At 36.5% G+C, this 22,550-nt stretch overlaps 1 protein-coding gene across 1 annotated transcript in view; it reads left to right on the top strand.

Annotated features, from left to right (window-relative positions):
* holn1 (CD2 antigen cytoplasmic tail-binding protein 2 homolog holn1) overlaps positions 1 to 22,070 on the top strand; it is a 70,291-nt gene extending 48,221 nt beyond the window's left edge. The window contains exons 3-4 of the mRNA XM_090379750.1: positions 2,354 to 2,837; positions 21,691 to 22,070. Of these exons, the coding sequence (XP_090235876.1) occupies positions 2,354 to 2,837; positions 21,691 to 21,896 (690 nt within the window). The 3' untranslated portion in view covers positions 21,897 to 22,070. The remainder of the gene's footprint in view (positions 1 to 2,353; positions 2,838 to 21,690) is intronic.
* Positions 22,071 to 22,550: the final 480 nt, after the last annotated feature.

Raw genomic sequence — 22,550 nt, 5'->3', positions numbered from 1 at the left:
TTGATTGCTGGAACAAACTTCCATCTATCATTGTGGAAGTTGACAGCTTAAATAAATTCAAGGCAGAACTAGATAAATATTTGGAGTTAATGGGTGGGTGAAATGGGAATGTTTGTTTTTTTGGCTAATGCTATATAAGCTTGCTTTCTTGCATCATATGCCTTTACTAATGCCAATGCTAAATGCACCCCCCCCCTCCTCCCACCCTGCCCAACAAGACAAGCTCTTACTTTATGTTTTATCTTAATTTGGTTTACCTTATTGAACTCTGTTATAACTGAATTATCTATTTATGTTAATTCTGTTTATTGTGTTAATTCTGTAATACTTGACTTACGGAAATTTGACTTTACGTAAGTTTTTGCCGGCCGGTGCAAACTTAAAATATCTTGGAAACGTATTTTGCATCCCATAGGAATAAATGGAGGTATTGTGAAAATATCGTGATGTGAACTCAATAACACATTGTTTTTTTTTTTTTTTTTTTTGATAATTCATTCCAAGACCTCAGAAGTTGAAATTTTCACTATATAAATAAGCTATTTATCTCTCTAAAAGGTAATTTTTATAATGGAAATTGTACTACACTTTCATCATTATCATACGTTCCATTATAAGAATCAAATTTTAACGCCTTTGTGATATTTTTCTAAAGCACGTTTCTGGAGGTCACGACCATAAAACAATAAAAACAATTTGCACTTTCCGGTTTATTGAGCTTTTCTGTTAGCGCAGTCAATTATAAACGAGTAGTAAACTCGATCTTATTGCATTTGCGATAATACTGATAACTGGAATTCTGTGGGTTTTTACGTTACGGTATTATAGTGAAATGAGTTCCCCTCCACAAACATCTTCAATCATATAAAAAACATAAATTTTCAGAATATTCTCTTCTATCTACAATCTACAATGGTGAAGGGAAAGGGACCAACAGAAAGTGCAAGTGCAGGCAGTGCTAGGAAATGAAACAAAATTGATTTCGAAATGAAGATGATTAATTAAGAAGTACGAAGCAGGACAAAGTTTGTCATCTATTGCATGGAATTAGGTCTCCTTGCTTCAACAGTGAATACAATTGTTGAAAGTTGGACAATCTATTAATAATATGGATGGAAAATCAGATTCAGAAGCCAGTGCCCTTGAGTCCAATGGCCATTCAAGCAAAAACAAGAAGTATTTATGAAGATATTAAGGATAAGTACGGTGAACCCAAAGTCAAGTTCGTGGCAAGCAACTGGTGGTTTAATAGGTTCAAGCATCTCGCTGGTTTCCAAAACATTAAAGTATGCAGTGAAGTCACCAGTGGCGATTCTGCAGCTGCAGAGAAATTTTATGATGTGTTGGTAAAAAACCCCTTCTAAATCTCCGCAGCCCTCAACTTTTTCAGCAGCGTGTTTATCAGCTGGAGAGTTAATTCTGGCAATGATGCTCGAAAGGTAAAACTTGCTGACGTTATGCCTGTCTTCTCTCTCTTTTTGTAATTTTATAATTTTGAAATGTTTTTAATTTTGTACACTTTTGTAATTTTTCCTGCACGAGATAAAATTGCATAAAAATAATTCTATTTACATATTCATTGAACATTTCTTTTTTGCTTCAGTCTAATTCAGCGCACATATGCGAGTGCTGCATAAGCATTTAGGGAAATTCCAACTTACGTAAGTCAGGGAGTGGCTATATTTGTTTTTAGTTTAGACCCACAGATTTTATGTTACACTTATATTTTTCAGTTTAGTTCTTTCGTTATTTTACATTAGGTATTTGGATCACACTGGGACATCTGCTACATTTTGCTTATTAGTAAAATTGTCAACAACTGAAATGGATCCTTTTGAAATTCATAAGTGCTTGTGGAGATGGTACTTGTGGGTTGCTTGTCTTTATTTTATTTCACTTATTGTGGGTGTGGCACAATTCATTTTACGATTTTATTTTAATTTGATGGTTAAGGTATTTTGGTTCTCAGGAAATAGAATCTCGACTTGGCAGGTATAACCCTAATTGTTGCATTAGTTTTGTGGTATAATTAGTGTTCTTTTTTACATAGTCCCAAAAATTTAGATTATTCACAAAGTTTTGTGCCAGCTTGCCTTTCTTCTTTGTAGTTTTTTCATTTCTGTGGCCATTTATTTACTTAATTGTATATCTCTTTATAGTGGTGATATCCTCTTTAATTTTCATACATCACACCCAAAATTTACCTTAAATTTGTCTGCTATTTTCTTAAGTTTTTCAACTAAGATAACCAGAGTGTTAATTTAACAGATGTTTTAGGTATATTTGGCATTTAATGGTTCATAATATGTATGAACATTTTATACTTATAATTTTTTCCTTTTTAAATTTGCAGATAAAACATTTTAATAAAAAACATTCTAACTTGGACAGTAGTGAAGATGAAGCAGAATCTATTGATGTACAGGAATGCTACAAAAATATGCTTTTAATTATGAATCCAGGCGAAACAGTACAAAAGGCAATATGCAGGTTAGGAGGCAAAAAATCTGTGCAATCTGCCAGCAGCCGCTGGAAAAAAAAGAAATGTGATGATTGCATCACTGAAGAGGAACAGATGAGTGACAGTCATGAAAAGCTATTAAAACTTACTGATTTAGCTAATCAAATCCTGCTGACGGGTGACATGGATATTTATGAACAGACATATGAACGGTTGAACTTTTTACTGAAGAGAGAGAGGGCAAAAGAGAGTACAACAAATATATTTTCAGATAATGGTGATGAAGCATTAGACATGTTTGCTGAAAAATATGATGCCAAAGCAGCAGCTGCTGCTGATTCAGCAAGAAGACAAAGTGTCAACGAAGAAAAAGGAGGTAAAATTTGTTTAATTAGCAGATTACACGGTTATTCATTTTGTGGATATGAAATACAATAAGCAACACTAATCTGCCATGAGTGAAGATTAAGCTGTTTTATTGAAAATGTTAGAAAGTTAATTGAACACATTTCAGTAGAAACACTTAAAACAGCTTGGTGTAACTTTAAGAAATCAGTCTTCTTTTTTTTTATGAGGCTGTACAGAGTGGGTTAAAATAATATCCAAGTTAGAAATTAATTACAGTTAATATAATTATTAATTATATATACAGTAGTTACATTAATATAACTAAGTTACTGAAATCATACAGTTACTCTTGTGGGGTAAGACGAAAAGTGCAATGATAATGGTTGGTGAAAATGATAACCTAAATTTGATCACTAATATTATATTTGTAAGAGCCAGGAGGGTTGGAATGAGGAGGTACTCTTAGTTCTACAGGGAAATAACAGGGAAGGAATTGCAGTAAATAACTACAGAAAAACGCAGTTTTACAGTGAAGAAATTACAATTAATAACCTGAGAAAACATCAGAAAAATGAAGAAGGCTTATTTGTTATATTGGATCCTGCATTGATGGGGAATGAAAACTACCTGAAACTGGAGAGTTTATAGGAGTATAGGCTTGTGCTTGGGAAGCTAATGAGGCAATCAATAGGATGTAGGTATGTAAACAATTTCGAAGAAAATGGTAATGAAAATACAAGAAAGATGTATTTGAGATTAAATTTGGTACCTACCGGTGAGATTAAATTTGGTACCTAGAGTAACAAATCAAGGTTAGTAAATTAAATGAAATATGGGGTGCTTGAGAAAAAGATTACTGGAAAGCTAAGAATATGGCTAAATTGGCCATTCTTAGTTTTTTTTTGGGGGGTGGGGGTAACTGGGCTTTAAGTTGAGGACAAGATTATGATTGGAAGGGTGAAATGAGAAAAATGAGTTGGAAAGGAAGACATGAAAAAAAGGGGTGGGGAGGAAGGTTATGCAGAACAGTAAGAAAATAAGCTTGAATATTATAAAATAACTTAAGAATCCATTCTTAAGTTATTTTATAATATTCAAGACAAACATTGGACAGAACTATGTGACAAACATAGGAACAAATGGATCAGTGAAATGGGAAGGAGTTTTTTTTTTGGTTGATGCTGTATAAGCTTGCTTCCTTGCATCGTATGCCTCTACTAATGCTAATGGCCTTGCTGGAAAGTCTTTTGAAAAAGTCCTTAAAAGTTTTTCTTAAGATTTTGTGTGAAGTAAATTGGATTAAGCTGTATTTGAAGGACTTTTTTTTTTTTTTTGGATCACTATTGCGCCAAAACATTTGATAAAGTAAGTGTCTTTGAAGGTCCTTTCCTTCTAGAGTATGAATGGGGTTGGTGGGAGGATAATTTTGTTGATGAAATCCCATACCTCTGCAAATTATGGCATGGACTGTGGTTTTGGGCTTTCTGGATATAACATGGGATGGGATATTCTATATTCCCAGATGCTGCATTTTTTTTTTTTTTTTAGTCTTGTAAGATTTGCCAGTGTATGATGCGTTGCAGCAGTACAGTTAATAGGCTAGACCTTTAGGGCTGGATGCCTATTGAGTGTTTCTGGAGAGCTTGTCTTTTAAGGACAGAGTGCCTGTGTAGAAAGTGAGCATGTTGTATGCCTTGGCTACTTTTGCTATGAGACTGCTGCTAGGTGGAATCATGGAATAATAATGTCATTATTAGCCATATCGTGCAAGGAAGCCTGAGGCTTTTGCTGCACCAGGAAAAAAAAAATTATGAGTTACCCTGAGAGAGAGAGAGAGAGAGAGAGAGAGAGAGAGAAGAGAATCACCAAGAAAGAGAAGAATGATGATATCCAGCTCAGGACCCTAGGTTTGCCAAGTCCATACTCACCAGATGTGAGCCCATGTGGTCAGAGAATGTACAATCTCATGACTACTATCATAGTTGAGTGTTGGTGGGATGAGTTCAGTTCAGGTTAAATCCTGTGTTTGCATGCAAGCTTTCTGTAGACTGTCCTCTTTAATCTGTTTGGAATTTGGAATTCTGGTTAAAAGAATCTCCAGAAACGGTAACTGCTGTTTCTCTTCTAGTTCTTTTGTGAAGTTTTTTTTTTGGTGAAAACCATTGTAGTTTTGGAAGAATAATTGAAGTGATCTTTCTATGTTTCAAAATGTGAAGGATGTTGATGGCATATATCATCAGTATTTTAATCTTTAAAGGGTGTGCTGTAGAATTCTGATAGAAAAAGAGACAGAAAATTTTCAGTTCTGGGCACAGTGAGTTTCCTGGCACTGAAATTTATTGGAAGAAGGAAGCCATTGAAGGTGGAGTAGGAAGAAAAAGTACTGAAAGATCCATCAATATCTCCAAGCAAGAAGCAGCAGCAGTCAAAATCATATAGGGAGATTGCGTCAACAACCCACATCTCCAGAGTGGACACAGGCATTGCAACAGTAATTCCAAATCAGGAATACTGCTGCCAGAAAATCCTGGAGCATCTAGCAGATCAAGATGTATATTATAAGCCTATAAACAAAGATAACACAATCCCTAGAGATGAAGACTAATCCTGGGGGCAGTTTTGCAGGGTCTAAGAGACTCTAACAAATCTGAAAGTGTAGCTCATCTCCTGCAGTTCATGGGCTTTCACTAGTAAAAACATCCTCCCAACTGACCCTTTATTCTGAAGAAAGACTTCAAAAAAGCTTACTTTATTAAATGCTTCAGTGTCCATGATCAACAAAAAATATGGTATATAGCTATTTACTGCAATTCCTTCCCTTTTTTTATTTTTTATTTTTTGGTACAACTGAAAGTACCTCATTTCAACCCTCTCAGTTCTTACAAGTAATATAGTTAGTGGTTAAATCTAGGTTATATTTTTCAGCCCCCCCACCACAAGAATAACTCAACGACTTTGGTAACTTGTTTGTTAATGTGATTATTGCAATATAATTAATGTTAATCTATTATACATTAATTTTTATATTACAGTATTCACACTATTGGTCTTGAGTTTTAGATCTAGAACCTATAGTACTTAGTACAGTGCAAGGGTTGGACATTGAGAAGATGAAAGATATTTGTTGACATTAGACTTGAACTTCTGTAGACTAATTTTCAGGAAATACGTATGAAGGAATCTTGTTCTAGAAAATGAATGAATAAATGAAGAATAAGAAGAGTTCGTTCTGTGAGCTTGAAGTTGGACAGTAAAAGGATGTTGACTGGTTAGCCATGTGTTTGGACTGCTTTCAAAACGAGAGCAGAATTGCAGAAGCCAATTCAAAAGAAAGAACTGTGCCCATGGAAGTATCAATGGAAAAGGCATGCAGCAGAAACAGAACGTCTGTAAGACAGAGTGGAGAGAGACTCTGTCAGAGATGAGTCATTAATTAACTTAACTGCCCTCATTTGAATGGAATATAGAAGCCTGTGAGTGGTTTTGGGGGTAGTCCCCAGATATGGGAACAATATTCCATGGCAGAGTAGATTTGCAATTTGTACAGGGAAGAAAAATAATGCCAAGAGCAAAAGAGAAGAGAAAACCCAGTTTTTTAGATGCAGAGGAAACAATATTTGTAATGCACTTATGCCAAGAGAGAGATTAGAAGTTAGGGTAATCCCCAATAGAGATATATGATCTTGCTTAGATATCGGAGTGTCATCGAAGATAAGCATAGGAGCAGAAGAATCCTTTTTGTGAGATATAAGACAGGGCTGGTTTTAGAAGGATTGAAATCAACTAAGTTATCTTTGCACAACTGGAGAATTACCTGGAGATTGGCATTTAAGGAATTGGTAGTGGATATTCAGGAAGTTGAAGCTGTTTGTGCAGGGCAAGATTTCTCAAACTATAAGGTAGAATGCAATGTGCTATCATCAGCAAAACTATGGATAGGATTTTCGGTCAATGGAAGAAAGTCATTAATGAACAAGAAGAAGAAGAAAAGAGTAGGAGAAAGAACTGAACCTTGAGGAACACCAGCATTAGTGGAGGAGTTAGAAGACAGAGAGATCTACTATCACCCACAGTGAGCAGTCAGAGAGAAAACTGGATTCCCAATTACAAAAAACAGTTGGCAAACCATAAGATTGAAGCTTATTTAGAAGATCTTTACGCCAAACACTATCAAAAGCCTTTGAAACATCACGAGCAACTGCTTGAGTTTCACCACACTTTTCCATTGAATTTGTCCATAGATGGGTAACATAAGCTAGAATATCCAGTGGATTGACACTGATAAAATCCATACTGGTGATTGTTGATCAGATGGAAGGTTTCTGGATAGCTGGCAGTTAATTTATTTCTTCATTACTTTAGAAAGAGTAGAAGCAGTGGGATGATAATTGGATGTGAGGGATTTGTCACCCTTTTTAGAAACTGGCTGGATATGAGCAAATTTCCAAGCAGAAGGAAAAACACCTTTGGAAAAAGAAAGTGAAAAAAACCAATGCAGAATAAGAGTAAGTTCAGGAGCGCATGTTTTGAGAACTAGTGGAGAAATACCATCAGGACCTGGAGCTTTCTTGGCATCAAGGTTCATCAAAATCCTTCTGACATTCTTTTGTCGGAACCACAGGAGGTATTGAATGGAACACACTGGGAATGGTGGGAGGTTGTTTACCAAGATCATTAATACACAAATTGGAGACAAAAATAGGGTGCTAGCAGGTCAACTTTATCCTTGGCTGAAGTGGAAATAGGCTCATCTGGTTTTGACAGAGGTGGGAACAGAGATGGGTAATAGTTGTGGCCAGTAGCTTTGGCAAGAGACCAGAATACTCAGCTACTATTTGGACAAGAAGTTTTCTACTCTTAGCCTGTTTGAAATCTAGTTTGGACTGATTAATAACTGCTTTACAATTGTTGCAAGCTTTGGTGTAGGCAGAAAATGAAACTGAAGATTTGGAAACAAGCCAATTACGATATGCAGTGTTCTTCTCGTGAACAGCCTTAGCACATTTATTGGAAAAACCAAGGTTTAGATAAACAGTGAGGATTTTAAGGTAGAGTGTGGAATAAAGAATTCTATACCTACAAGGATAATTTCACTGACATGATCTCAGCAAATGTTAACATCAGAAGTTTTGAAACAGTAGTCTGACCAAGGAAAACAAGAAAAGAAATGTCACAGATCATCCCATTTTGCATTCTTGTAATGCCAAACAACATGAGTTAGGGATGGCCATGAGAGAAAGGGGGCGCCTCCGTAGCCAGGTGGGAAGGAGCAGCAGTGCGTAGCACATGCTTCTTGATTAGACCGGGGTTCGAGCCCGTCACCACCAAATACGGAGTATGCGGAAAGGTCAAGGAATGACCACCGCATATCCCGGAGCAATATGGCCTTAGTTGCTAATGCTCCTAAAAACCAAATAACATAACATAACATGAGAGAAAGGCTTCCGTTGGAGAAGAGACCATCACCAATTTGTGATCTGATGTGCGTAGAGGACCGCTCACCTTGACCATGTACTTAGAAGGGTTTGTGAGGAAAAGATCAAGGGTATTGGCTGTGTGGTTAGGATTGTCTGGAAACATATGTAAATGTGTGAGGTCATTAGTGAGTGCAAAAGCCTCAGCATCTCGACCAGCTGGATCCGTTTGACTAGAAAACGGAAGTCAGCTGTTGCTGTGAACATTAAAATCACCAAGGAAATTTTTCCTCACTGTTAGGAAATTTGGACTAGAGAAATCAAGTTTCAAAGAGAGGAAGTCCAAGAGTTTCAAGTGATTAGTGGAGTTGGAGGAACGATAGATGCAACATATGGATTTGACAGAATGTGGTAGAGAGATTTTTAGCTAGAGAAGATCAAAAAGAGGAGATTCCAAATACTAAGTCTCTGACAGGGGATATCAGAACTGACATAACATATGCAGGGGTACCACCTTTGAAGTGAAAGGAGTCATTCACAGCAAATAATTAGGACAAATGAGATGAGCAGTGGTTGAATCACCAGATAACTGAGATTCTGTCAGAAAAAGTACATTGGGTTTGGCAGACTGTAAGTGGAAATGGACATCATTGAGACTAGTACTATAGTTAGTACTATAGTTGCAAATTTAAGTTTAATATTCTTTTGAATAAAAATCCATATTAAGTCTTGGTTTTAATTTTTAACTGGCTGTTGTTGTAACCCACTTTGTAGGTCTAATGTTGAGAAACAGTGACTTCTTGGAACATCACCAAACTGTTTAAGTGTTTCTCTTGAGGCGTTTTTGGTTAACTTTGTAACATTTTCGATAAAACAGTTTGATCCACGTTGTACATTAGTTTTGCTTATTGTATTTCATATTTATAAAATTAGTTTTTTAATAATTTAAATTATAATATCATGGGTTTCTTATGAATGAAATAACTTATTTTTGCTGACTCTAATCTTTGAATCATTTGTTTGCATAGTAGAACATTTGAAAGTAGTCATAAAATATGTCCACTGTATTTCTGCAACAGAAGGGAGACATGGAATGCTGTTGTATTTAGTGAGTGTGGGCTTCTCTTTATTGTATTCCATGGGAGGGGGAAAGGTAAGCTGCAACCACTGCAGGATAGAAGTCTCCTCAACAATTCATGTTGAGGGAAATGGACTATAATCTGCCATTCTGGTCCAGCGTGGGTTGGCGGATCAACCGTATTTAGCAATCAGGGGCTTGAACCCCTGGTCTACTCAGTGACTGTGTGCTACTGCACTCCCACTTCTGACCACTCAGCTATTGAGCCCTCCATGGAAACATATGCCTAATTCATGCATTACACATACTTACTTTTGGTTCTGCAAGTTGTTACATATATCATAGAGGAGAAGGTAAGTTTGATTGAATAGAGAAGGCAACATTTGTCACTACAGTTTATCACCTGACCATTGAAATACTTCTAGGTTTGAATTAAATCCTGGGTAGTTAAGCCAAGGACTACAAAAAGATTAATAACTTAGATATTTATAAAAACAAAAAATTTTTTCTTGTTTATATTCCAGCACGAGAACCAGGTCAGTGGAGTTTACAGTAAATCATTGATACAAATGTTAATCGTATTTAGTAGTTATGGGCTTGAACCCCGGTCCACTCAAAGAGCACATGCTACTGCATCGCTACTCTTGCTCCTGTCCACTCAACTACATCGGGCCTATATACTGGGTATATCAGTTGATAGTTTAAGAAAGTGGGTAGTTACTTATATCTTAGGTCAGATGTTGTTAGGAGAATTTAAGATAATCTTCATTGCGTAATGTATGAAGTTTTCCATTGAAAGGCAACAACGGCAATTTTTATTGAAAACTGAATTATTTCTTCTTTATTGCAGATATGTTGTTGACATCTGCATGCAGAAACATGTATTAGTGCACGTTCTGATTTTTCATATTGGACTGTTGGTTTTACAGTAAAGTAATCTGTCATCCTCTGTATCTTAGGCTTAAATTAATTAATTTATTAAAAGTTAGAATTCTATGCTATCCCAAGTTCAAATGGATGTAAGATAGTTTGTGACTGATCAAAGTCTAAGTACTCCGGCAGTTCCAGTGACTTGTAATCAGAATCCACTTAGTACAATGAATGGTGAATCTGCAAGGAGCTAGATCCTGAAGTGGGAAGTAGTTGGATCCAGTTCGGAAGAATCTGAATCTATAACTGTGGAATTTTATTAAGGGGGAGTATGATTCTTTTCTGGGTAAAGAAAACAAGAATCATTATGAGCAGAGAGATATTGATTTAAGCTATCAACTTCCACAATATAATAGCATAGCTTAATTTAATTTATTATGATACTCACCTTTTTATAATGCATTGATATTGGAATAAATTGGATGATAATTTTAAATTTAAGTTAGCATGAATAAGTTAGGATTTAAAAACAGAATTAAAATGTGCGCAAGGAAGTAGAAGTGCACGCCTTCGTCCTTGGTTGTCAATGTTTAAATTTGAAACGATTTAAGTTATACGGTTGGAAACAGAAGGCCAATAGCCATAACAAGTGGCTTTCGTTTTACACGTCTTCAGTTGGCAATGGTAGAATGAGAGTAAACGCATGTATTTAAGAAGACTAAGTTCCCGTGATGCTCCTGGATACACGTGGGAATCTCATTTAATTAATATCATTTAAATCTCATTTAATTCATTTAATAGCATACTAGAGCTCACAACCTTTCTATTAGCTGCCAGATACTTCAGATTTCTTAATCAGATTTACCAGCAAACCTATGGTCTACCTATGGGATTAGGGATCTCAACCCCCCCATCTGAAATTTACCTAGCCTCCGTAGAAAATCCTATATTACAACCATACCCCCCAGATATTAAATTATTTATACGATATGCTGACGATATCCTCTTAATAGGGCACAAATCCACAATAAATGATCTTTTCATTAAATTTAATTCCATGCATAATAGATTAAAATATACCCTGGAATTGGAAGAAAAGAGACAAATTAATTTCGTAAACCTCACTATATACAGAAGCGATACAAAACTAGGAACAAGAATTTCAGAAAAAATACTCACACGGGCAAATACTTACACTTTGAATCGCATCACCCCCTCAACACAAAAAAAGCAGTCCTTTATAATCAAATTTACAATGCTATAAAATACAGTTCCACACATTATGACCTTAATAATGAACTACAATATCTTACAAGTAAATTCATATCTAGGAAATATCCTATTCAATTAATCAAACAAACTATCATCACAGTCCAAAATAATATCAACAACCCACCCAAATGCATTTCCAATAATAATCCACGTATTATCCTCTCTTATCATAGTAATTTTGCCAACCAATTCTGCCGTTTATTCAAAAGTACTGATATCACCCTTACATTCTTATCTTACAATAAACTAGGTTCATTATTCAACTCATATAAAGATACACAAAATTACCACATTAGTGACATGAATAATATCATCTACTTAATAAAATGTCAAGATAACTGTAACGCTTGCTACATTGGTAGCACCACCACAAAATACGGTTCTACCAAAACATCAAACACACGTGCGTACTACCACTACCACTACGATAGATTTAGGACGGGACAGTCCAATACCGAATTAGCAACACATGTTCAATCCCACAACCACACCCCCTTAGTAGATTCAGCCATTCCTATTATCAAATTAAAATCCAATTTTAAAATTTTCCAGTATGAAGCCCTAGTTATAGAATGGTTTTGCCGCCATTCCACTCTCCAAGTATTAAATTCCAAACTGCCCTATAACATAGCACTGGTCTGGAATCTCATGCACCTGAGATTCCCACGTGTATCCAGGAGCATCACGGGAACTTAGTCTTCTTAAATACACACGTTTACTCTCATTCTACCATTGCCAACTGAAGACGTGTAAAACGAAAGCCACTTGTTATGGCTATTGGCCTTCTGTTTCCAACCGTATAACTTAAATCGTTTCAAATTTCAACATTGACAACCAAGGACGAAGACATGCACTTCTACTTCCTTGCGCACATTTTAATTCTGTTTTTAAATTCTAACTTATTCATGCTAACTTAAATTTAAAATTATCATCCAATTTATTCCAACATTAATGCAGATTATAAAAAGGTGAGTATCATAATAAATTAAATTAAGCTACGCTATTATATTGTGTCAGTTATAAATGGTACTTTAAGAGATCTACAATTTTTGAAGCTATCAACTTCCACAACGACAGATGGAAGTTTGTTCCAGAAATTAACCACCTGCTGGCTAAAGGCAAATGTCTGCATATCTATTCTACAACTGTCTTTCCTCAATTTGAATTTATGCCCCCTCAGGTTCATAATCTGAGCAAGCAGAAGAATCTCATCAGCATTAAGCTTGCTCAAACTATTCAAGGCCTTATACACCTCAATCAGATCACCTCTCAGGTGCCTAGCCTCCAGCCGCTGCAATTTGCAAAACTTAAGCCTTTCTTGGTAAGAGGACCCCTTCTAGGTTGAGTTTGCTGATAGTTGAGGGTGTCTAGCTGAATCATAGTTTCTTAAGTAATTATCAGTATTTCTGGTCATAAATACAATTGATACTGATGATGAATTACTATCTTATGATTGTTAAAATCTGACCTTGGGACTGAATTATGAGGGAATCTTGGCTCACTGAATGATATTTCATGTATTTGGGAAATTTCAAAATAACAGGAAAGTTATTATTACTAGCCATATAGTGCAAGAAAGCCTGAGGCTTATGCTGCACCAGCCAAAAATAAAATTTCTGCGTTACCCTGAGAGAGAGAGAGAGAGAGAGAGAGAGAGAGAGAGAGAGAGAGAGAGAGAGAGAGAGAGAGAGAGAGAGAGAGAGAGAGAGAGAGAGAGAGAGAGGAATCACCAAGAAAGAGAAGAATGATGATATCCAGCTCAGGACCCTGGGTGTGCCAAGCCCATACTCACCAGATGTGAGTCCCTGTTGAGGTTATTTAAACATAGGTAGCAAAATTAAGTAATCTAACCTAATCTTGCACATTGGAGATTTTGATGAGAAGGTAGCTAAAGATGCTACAATTATGAATTATGAGGAGGAATTTTAAAGTAGCTATGAGTGCAGTATTAAACTTCTTAGATGATCACTATGAAATTCTTATTATGCATATAGATGGAGGATAAAACTCCATGCTCTTCCAGTTATATTAAGAAAGTGTTTATAACTGAAATTAATACAAGTATATATGAATTCAAAATGAAATCAATTAAAGATACTAGAAACATGGATATAGTATATCATGACATAGTTCAAAGGAATGAAGTGCTGAGGGACGTGGTATTTTAATAAAGAATTATGAGAAGACAGTGGCCTTAGGAATGCAAATGATTATGGGTGATGTGAATTTAAAGATAGAAGAAGATGACTTAATTAAGGAATTATTAATCACATTTGTGAGGTTCAAGATATCAACAGTAGACTTTAAGGTGGAATGTTTGGTATGGGTTTTCAAGGATAAATAAAAACGGGACAGGTCAAAATTGATTGAGTCAAGTTACTGGAGAGGTTTAATTTTTTTGGAAAGTCAGAAATGATTTTTATTGGACAGAGGAATTACAAATTTAAATGCTTTTATTTGGTAACTAGGTTTGCAGTCCCTCTGCTATGGCGAACACCATAGCATGATATTATAATAAAAGATGTAGTTTGTTCACATTGTGTCTGTAAAGGTCATTCTTATCAGGCATATAAGTAAAGCATGCTTTCTCAACCTGTTATAATTGCTTAACTAGAAAATATAATATTCATCATGCTCAGTGTTTGTAATCAAACTTGTTTTAGTGTCTGTTGAACATGTTAAGGCAGGACCTGGAGCATTATCCAAAATCAGGCTGACCTGGAGTATTATCCAACAGTAGTAGTGCTTTAAAAGTTAAATTATTTTGCCTACAGTATCTCTCTACCACTGGACAAAAATACAATAGAAACCTGTCTTGAAACAATGTTATTGTAACCCATGACCTTTTATTTGCATGCCAAATGACTGGTAGAGATGCTTTGTTATGATTTTTTAATGGTCTGGAATTCTCAGACCGATAGATAAGCATAGGTTTTAATTTAAAGTCACCCTCTGCATTGCCTCCTAATAAAAGAGTTAATCTATCTTTAAATCCTTTGTGGCCACTTCGCGATCCTACGTCTTTCATCACATAAGTTCTTTATGGGGTTGCCTTCCAAAAAAGACCTCTCTCATCAATATTGAATATTTGACGATCATCATAACCACCTGCCTTAACTAATCCTTGGAATATTTCACAAATTTCACAGAGCATCCTTATCTGCACTAGCAGCTTCACCAGATAGCTTTACATTAATAAATTCATGCCGACTTCTGAAACAATGAAACCAACCTTTACTGGCAGTAAAAGGTTCTTCTTCAGTCTCTTTGTAATTACTGTTTTCTTTCAATGTGGCAACTAACTTAGCATTAGTATTAGCAAAGGCACATGATGCAAGAAAGCAAGCTTTTATATCATCAGCCAAAAAAAAAAAACCAAAAAAAAAAAAACCCTTATTTCACCCATCTACTCGCTCCAAATGTTATTCAAGTTCTGCATTGAATCTATTTAAGCTATCAACTTCTACAACGACAGATGGAAGTTTGTTTCAGCAATCAACCACCCACTGGCTAAAGGAAAACTTCTGCACATCTATCCTACAACCGTCTTTCCTCAATTTAAATTTATGCCCTCTCAGGCAATTATTCTGAGCAAGAGGAAGAATCCCATCAGCATTGAGCATGCTCAAACCATTCAAGGCTTTAAAAACCCAATCAGATCACCTTGCAGGTGCCTAGTCTCCAGGCACTGTAATTTGCAAAACTTAAGCCTTTCTTCATAAGAGCAACCCTTTGTTCCATTCACTAATCTTGTTGCCCTTCTCTGTACTCTTTCCAACAGCTCTACATCCTTCTTAAAATGATGTCAGACCACACCTTGAGTCCTGTATACAGTACTCAAGGTGTGGTCTGACCATTGCCTTATACAAGGGGATAATCACCTTATCCCTGCTAGAAAAATTCCTGTATATAATTGACAAGACACCGTGAGCTACTCTTGCAGACTGTCTGCAGTGCTCAGAAAACTTGATATCTGCCTGCAGAATTACCCCCAAGGTCCTTTTCATTCTTTACCACTGTCAGTGTGGTATCACAGAGTTGATACGTTACACTGGGATTACTGTTTCCCATATGTAGTATTTTACATTTGTCAATGTTAAACTTCATTTGCCACCTCTCAGCCCATCTGCTCAACTTTTCTAGATCCTGTTGCAGCAGTGCACTGTCATTAGTGTCATTAACGATCCTGCCAACCTTCGTATCGTCTGCAAACTTGGACATTAAGCCTGATTTACCATCATCAATATCATATATAAATACAGAAAACAACAATGGACCCAACACCGAACCCTGAGGGACTCCACTAATAACATTAGTCCACGAAGAGCAGTGTCCATTGATTACCACTCTCTGTCTTCTCCCACTCAACCATCCCTTTATCCATAGCAGCAATTTGCCTCCAATGCCACACTGCTGCAATTTGTGCAGCAGTCTTCCATGTGCAACAGTATCAAAGGCTTAATTATTCAGAATTATTCTTTGCATCCAGTTCCTTTGTGACTACATTATAGTATCCAATCCAATTAGTCAGACAAGACTTCCCTTTAACAAACCCATGTTGTGTCCGAGCTATAACTGAAGTCTTGTCTAGATGATCCTGCAGTGCTTCTTTAACCAGTGCCTCCATTAATTTCCGTGGAACAGAAGTTAAACTAACAGGTCTGTAATTACCTGTGTCTCCCTTTGATCCTCCTTTGTGGATTGGGGTCACATTTGCACAACTCCAGTTCATGGGTACCTCCCCTGAGTCCAGGGAAGCTCTCATAATTATGGCTAAGGGTTTGCTTACTTCCTTTGCTGCCTCCTGTAATACAACTGGATAGATTCCATCCACCCCAGGTGCGTTTCTTGTGTTTATCTTCAACAATTTCTCCTCCACTTTACTCTCAGTTATTACAAGATTATCTATCTTACTGCCATAGTTGAATACACCTCTGGCATTCCCCTCCCTGAATAATTTGTCAAGTGTGAATGTTGATGCAAAATAATTATTTAGTTTGTTAGCTACCTGAGCAGGATTATCAGCAGTTGAACCATCGATATCAAGTAGACCAATCTGGTTCATCTCCTTCTAGAGTTTACATAAGTAAAGAACTCTTTGCTGTTTTTCTTTGCATCCTTTGCCAAAGATTTTTTGTAATCTGCCTTCGTCTGCCTATCCTCCTTTGTAACTTGATAACAGACCAGCTTCTATCTATCATAGGCTTCTGTGTCACATGTTAATTTATATGTATCCCATGTATTTTTCTTCTTTGTCACATGTCTCATTAGTTCATCTGACATCCATTTAGGCCAAAATCTTGAACAATATTTCTTAGTTGGTGTGTAAAGCCTAGTAGCTTCCAAGATAAGTTCTTTGAATGCTTCCCATTTTGAATTTGCTGTTGGTAACATCATCAGTTGGTTCCATCGTATAGAATTTAAATACTGTCTCAGACCACCGTAGTCAACTTTATGAAAGCAAAAACCCTTCCCTTTACCCTTGATGGTAGTTACCTCTTTGAGTAAATCCCACTTCAGCACACTGTGATCACTGCCACCTAGTTATTCCTTTATCTGCAGATTCTTGATGCATGAAGAATCATTACTGATAATCATATCAATGGTATTACCCTCACTGGTTGCTCCTCGAACATGTTGCTGTAGAAAACAATCCTCCAATAAATCCACAAATTCTTGCTAGTGTGTGAGTGACCAACCCACAAGTTCCAGTCAATATATATGGAAAGTTAAAATCCCCCCATTATAAGACATTCTGCTTTACTGGCCCATTCTATTTCTCTGCACAATTGCTCATTATACTGATCAGATTCATTAGGCCTATAACACACACCTACTCTCATTTCCCAGTGCTTATGTCACACCAAACAGACTCAACATTGCATTGTCCACCAACATCAATTGGATGCACTTCCTTAGATTTTATGTGTTTCTTAACTAACAGCATAACCCCTCCTCCCTTCCTGTCCTGTCTATTCATTCTGTACACATTGTACTCCCCAAATTCCAGTTCTGCACTGCTTATGTCTGTGTGACACCGATCTCTGATTTCCCAACAATATCTGCCTTTGATGTCCTGACTAGCACTTCAAGCTCATCGAATTTGTTAACTATACTCCTAGCATTGGTGTACATGCAAATGTACATGCACCTGTTTCTGCTCTTAGTTACCCTAACACAACCCATGTATTTACTTGTTCCACTATAACTCCTAGCAGTCCTGAAATTCCCATTGCCTTGCTTTCCAGGCTGCTGCTCAATTACATTTCAATTGTAGTAGTGCAAGAATCACTTTTACCTCTGCCAGCGGCTACTGTTAATCTATTAGTCCTTGTATACCCCCAAGCTAGCAGTTTTCTGACCCACCTAACTCTGCCTCGATAGCATCAGCAAATATTCTTGCACCCTTTCTATTTAAGTGTATCCCATCCCTGTAGAAGCAGACTCTCCTGTTAACAAGCACAGATCAGGCTTAGAAAAATTCTACCCCTTGAGCCTTGCACAATCTCTCCAGGGCCGAATTGATCGACAAGGCTCTCATCATATACTGCCTCCTATCGTGTCTGGGCAGAATTGCAGACACTTTCAAATTCATCCCTAACTGAAGGCTTCTTTTCAGCATTGTCTTGTACTTGTTAAGTAATTCTGCCGGTCTCCTACTCTTAATATCATTAGTACCAACGTGTACAACAACATCACCCTTTGTGCCCTAAAAGGATGCTATCTGCCCTACAACATCATCAAATTTTGCCCATGGCAGACATACCCTGGTCCTGTTTCATCTATCCTTTTTGCACAATATGTTCCCCGTTTCCCTGACAATAGAGTCACCTACAATGACTAGTTCCTTTGGGACCTGCGCATTCTGCCTTGGGGGTTGTCGTTGTGTTGTGTGATGTTCACATGCAAGCTCTGGCATTGATGTGGGCAGCTGAGAGCTTGATGGGCCCCTCAATTTAAATCCTTCGAGGGCATCCCCCCTGTCCTTCAAGCTCTCATATAAGCCCATAACAATGCCGAGTTGGTGCCTGATTTCCTCGGACTCCGTACATCGCGTGCACACACACAAAGACATTCCCTTTGGCAATATCATGTCCCGTTCCTGATTGCTCCACAAACATCAGACAAGCAGTGTATTTCAATAGACTGTGATTCAGAGGACAACCGCCCCCCCCCTCAGTTTTTCCCTGAGCGATAGCATTCTACTAGTTTGAGCATTTTGCTTTGCTGCTCTGGTCTGAGTCATGATTTCTATTCAAGTTCAGTAAAATTCCAATACAAAATATAACCCTAAACCTATATCCCAATGCAGTTATAACACTATATATATGTATTTCGGTATCGAATATTATCTCCGAGTTATGTTATATGACTTTCTTATCCGCTGTCAACTTATATGTATTAATTTATGATGTTACGTTTGTAATAACTAGGTTGCTATATTTATTTAGTTAAAAAAAGTACAATTCAATTGACAATGAAATTTAATAAGATTAACAAATTTTACTGATTAATTGATACTGCTATACTCGCTATCTAGTTTTCCATTAAACCCTACGCTATCTAGTTTTCCGTTATACCTTATGCTAGCACATGTTCTATCATATAACAATGGTGGCAAGTTATGAACGATTAATCTACGGACACGAGGTATTATTTACTTTCCAAATCGCGCTATCTAAATTCAGAATAAATCACAGAGCTTGACTAGGTCTATAAGCTACTTATAGAAAATAATTTAATCTAACAATTAAGTCAATAAAGCGGCTAAGTATAATTAAAAACTTTTGTTTGCGGGAGCTGCAAAACCTGTCCACACGTGAATTTGATACCCTTACCGATACTAAGTAATAACCTACAAAATCTCTATCTAAATTCAATTTAAACTAAAGTATTGTTACTAGGAATATAAAGCAAGTCTAAAAAATAAATTAATATGCCAATAAAAAAGCAAAAATTTCTCTATTTGCTGGAGCTGTAAAAACTTCGCCTGTTCACATGTACTGTCGCACCCACTCTCAACTTCAACGCTTTGGCCCAAATGCTAGCCAAACTGATTGGAATTTTTTTTTTTTTTATTATTCCAGTCTTCAATCCAAAGTAGAAGTAAACGCTCCATTTCAGCCATAAGTGGCTTTCTGTTTCTAGTGCAATTTAAACTAAAAAATGTTGAAACGACTTTACCTTGTTTTTTTATATTTATTGGACTTTTTCAATATGGTTTGCACCATAGCTTCATGCAGGCCTAGCTCTCATCCTATCTTCGCTTTGCTGTCGCCATTTTCAACTCTTCTAATCACATCCACTTTCACTTCCAGCATTATCACTTTTTGTGTCTTTGCTGCATTTTCATCTTTGTTGGCCAATTCCCTCTTTCGATTATCCATTTTTGTAAGATGCATGTGGGTTTATCACTGGGAAACAAGGAGGCAACACAGCTACATGCTTTGATGTCTGTGCATGAACTGAATAACAGATATACAATGACCAATTACTGACAGACTTTGAAAGAAGTGACATGATTGGTCACTGATCATGATGCGCATCTGTTATTTAGTGATTTCTAGACTGAAGAGCTAGCAGCGAAGTTTATACTTTATGCAATTACTCACAGTTAATATACCATGGTAACTGAAATTTGAACTGTTGTTGGGGGCTGGTGTTATTTAACTAAACCGTGGTAACTGAAATTCGTGGATATCAGAACTATGCAAAGCTGGGGTTGCCTGTACTTGGATTTCAGGAAAGCTTTTGATACTCTTGCACATAGAAGACTACTGTACAAATTGGAGCAGTATGATTAAGGGCAAGTTACCACAATGGATAAAAGGGTAGTCGAGTGGGAGAAGACAGAGAGTGGTAATCAGCGGACGCTGCTCTTCATGGACTAATGTTATTAGTGGAGTCCCCCAGGGTTCGGTGTTGGGCCCACTGTTGTTTTGTATATTTATCAATGATATTGATAAATATACAAAATCAGGCTTAACAGGTATATCAGACTTAATGTCCAAGTTTGCAGATGATACAAAGGTTGGCAGGGTTGTTAATGACAGTAATGGCAGTGTGTGCTACTGCAACAGGATGCAGAAAAGTTGGGCAGATGGGTTGAGAAGTGGCAACTGAAATTTAACATTGCCAAATGCAAAGTACTGCATATGTGCAGAAGCCCAACAACTGCATATGGGTAGAACCCCACAGAAATGTACCAGCTGTGTGGTACTGCACTTAGGCTGGTAGATAATGAAAAAGAGCTGGGAGTAATTGTGCAGTCAGATATGCAGTTTTCTGAACAGTGCAGACAGGCTGCCAGAGCAGGACATGGGTTGTTGTCAGTGATAGACAGGAATTTTGCTAGTATGGAAAAGGAGGTGATTATCCCTTTGTATAAGGCAATGGTGAGGCCATGCCTTGAGTACTGCATACAGGTCTGGAGGTATCATTTTAGGAAGAATGTAGAGTTGCTTGAGCGAGTACAGAGAAGAGCAGTGAAAGGGCGGTCTTACCAAGAAAGGCTAAAGTTCTGCAAATTGCAGCGTATGGAGACTAGGCACTTGCGAGGTGATCTGATTGAGATGTATAATGCCTTGAATGGGTTGAGCAGGCTCAAATCTGATGGGATTCTTCCTCTTGCTCAGATTACGAACCTGAGGGGCATAAATTTAAATTGAGTAAAGACAGTTGTAGAATAGATGTGCGGAAATTTGCTTTTAGCCACCCCTAGTCGATAGCTGGAACAATCTTCCTTCTGTCGTGGTGGAAGTTGATAGCTTAAATAAATTCAAGGTACTGAACAAACTTTTAGAGGGAATGGATGTGTGAAATGCATTGTTTTTTTTTTTTTTTTTTTTTTTTTTGCTGATTCTACATAAGCTTGCTTTCTTGCATCATATGCCTACTACTACTACTATTATCATCATATTTTTGTTATATAAATGGAAAATGAAATTTATCATATATTTTATTGGCATGACTATTGTTTTTCCTGTAATCCCTCATTTTCAATAGGATCTTAGTCTTTTCAGGATTGTATCCCTCACTGGATAGGATTACTGCGTTTAGTATTTTGTAGGTTTGTATATTTTCATAATTTCTAACATAAATAAAAGGGATATCATAATTCATGGATAGTATATGCATTTGTTAAAAATAGAATTCATAAATGTGTGTTTATAGTCTGTTCTGTCTATAGGCTATTGAAATATACATTGGAGAAATATATTATAATTTATTTTTGATATTTGATCTAGATAACAACCTAGAATCAGAAGAAATGTGGGAATTTAAATGGGAAAATACCGATGAGGCTCCTATATATGGACCACATCCAACTACAGAGATGATCCGTTGGGTAAATGAAGGTTACTTTACAGAAGGAGTGTGGGTTCGAAAGCACGGAAAACAAGATGCCCCATTCTACAGTTCTAAGAGAATTGACTTTGAACTCTATATATAACAAATGAAATTTATTATTCTAAAGAAGTGGTGTGTTATCTTCACTGATAAAACTTCATTCATTAACTGGGAATACTAAAAATGAAAATATGGGATCATGATGGCATGAATTTACCCAGAGGTTTTATGCTGTGTGGATATTATATATTTGAAAAATAAATAAATACATACAGTGTATTTGTAACATATATATATACACACACACACACACACACACACACACACACACACGTTTATTTTTGTTTATATTATATTTCCATTATATTTCTTTGAAGAATATGAAAATCGAAGGTAATTATTGTCATTCGTACATATATCCTGAATGAGAGAGAAAAAAAAGTTCACGTGTACAATAACAATGGAAAGTATTAAATTTTGTGGTCTAAAACTTTAGCGCTTGTGTGTACATAAAAATTTAAGATAAGCTAGTTTTAGAGATAATCATAGCAAAAAAAAAAAAAAAACCCAAAAAATTTACGGAAACACTTGCATGCTTCCTACAGTTTAGTATAGTATTAGAATGGGCAATAAGATGCAAAAAAGCAAGGCTTTTATCGTACCAAAAAATAAATAAAAATAAAAATAATAATAAACTTCATTTGCTTTCCAGTAATTTGTCCAAAACCTTCCTTAAAGGTTTGGACACCTCCACAAC

The sequence above is a fragment of the Mastigoproctus giganteus genome, chromosome 8 (genome assembly GCF_048544385.1).
Source record: "Mastigoproctus giganteus isolate SK-2022 chromosome 8, ASM4854438v1, whole genome shotgun sequence".
Taxonomy (NCBI): Eukaryota; Metazoa; Arthropoda; class Arachnida; order Uropygi; family Thelyphonidae; genus Mastigoproctus; species Mastigoproctus giganteus.
This window is presented reverse-complemented; position numbering and strand designations above follow the sequence as displayed.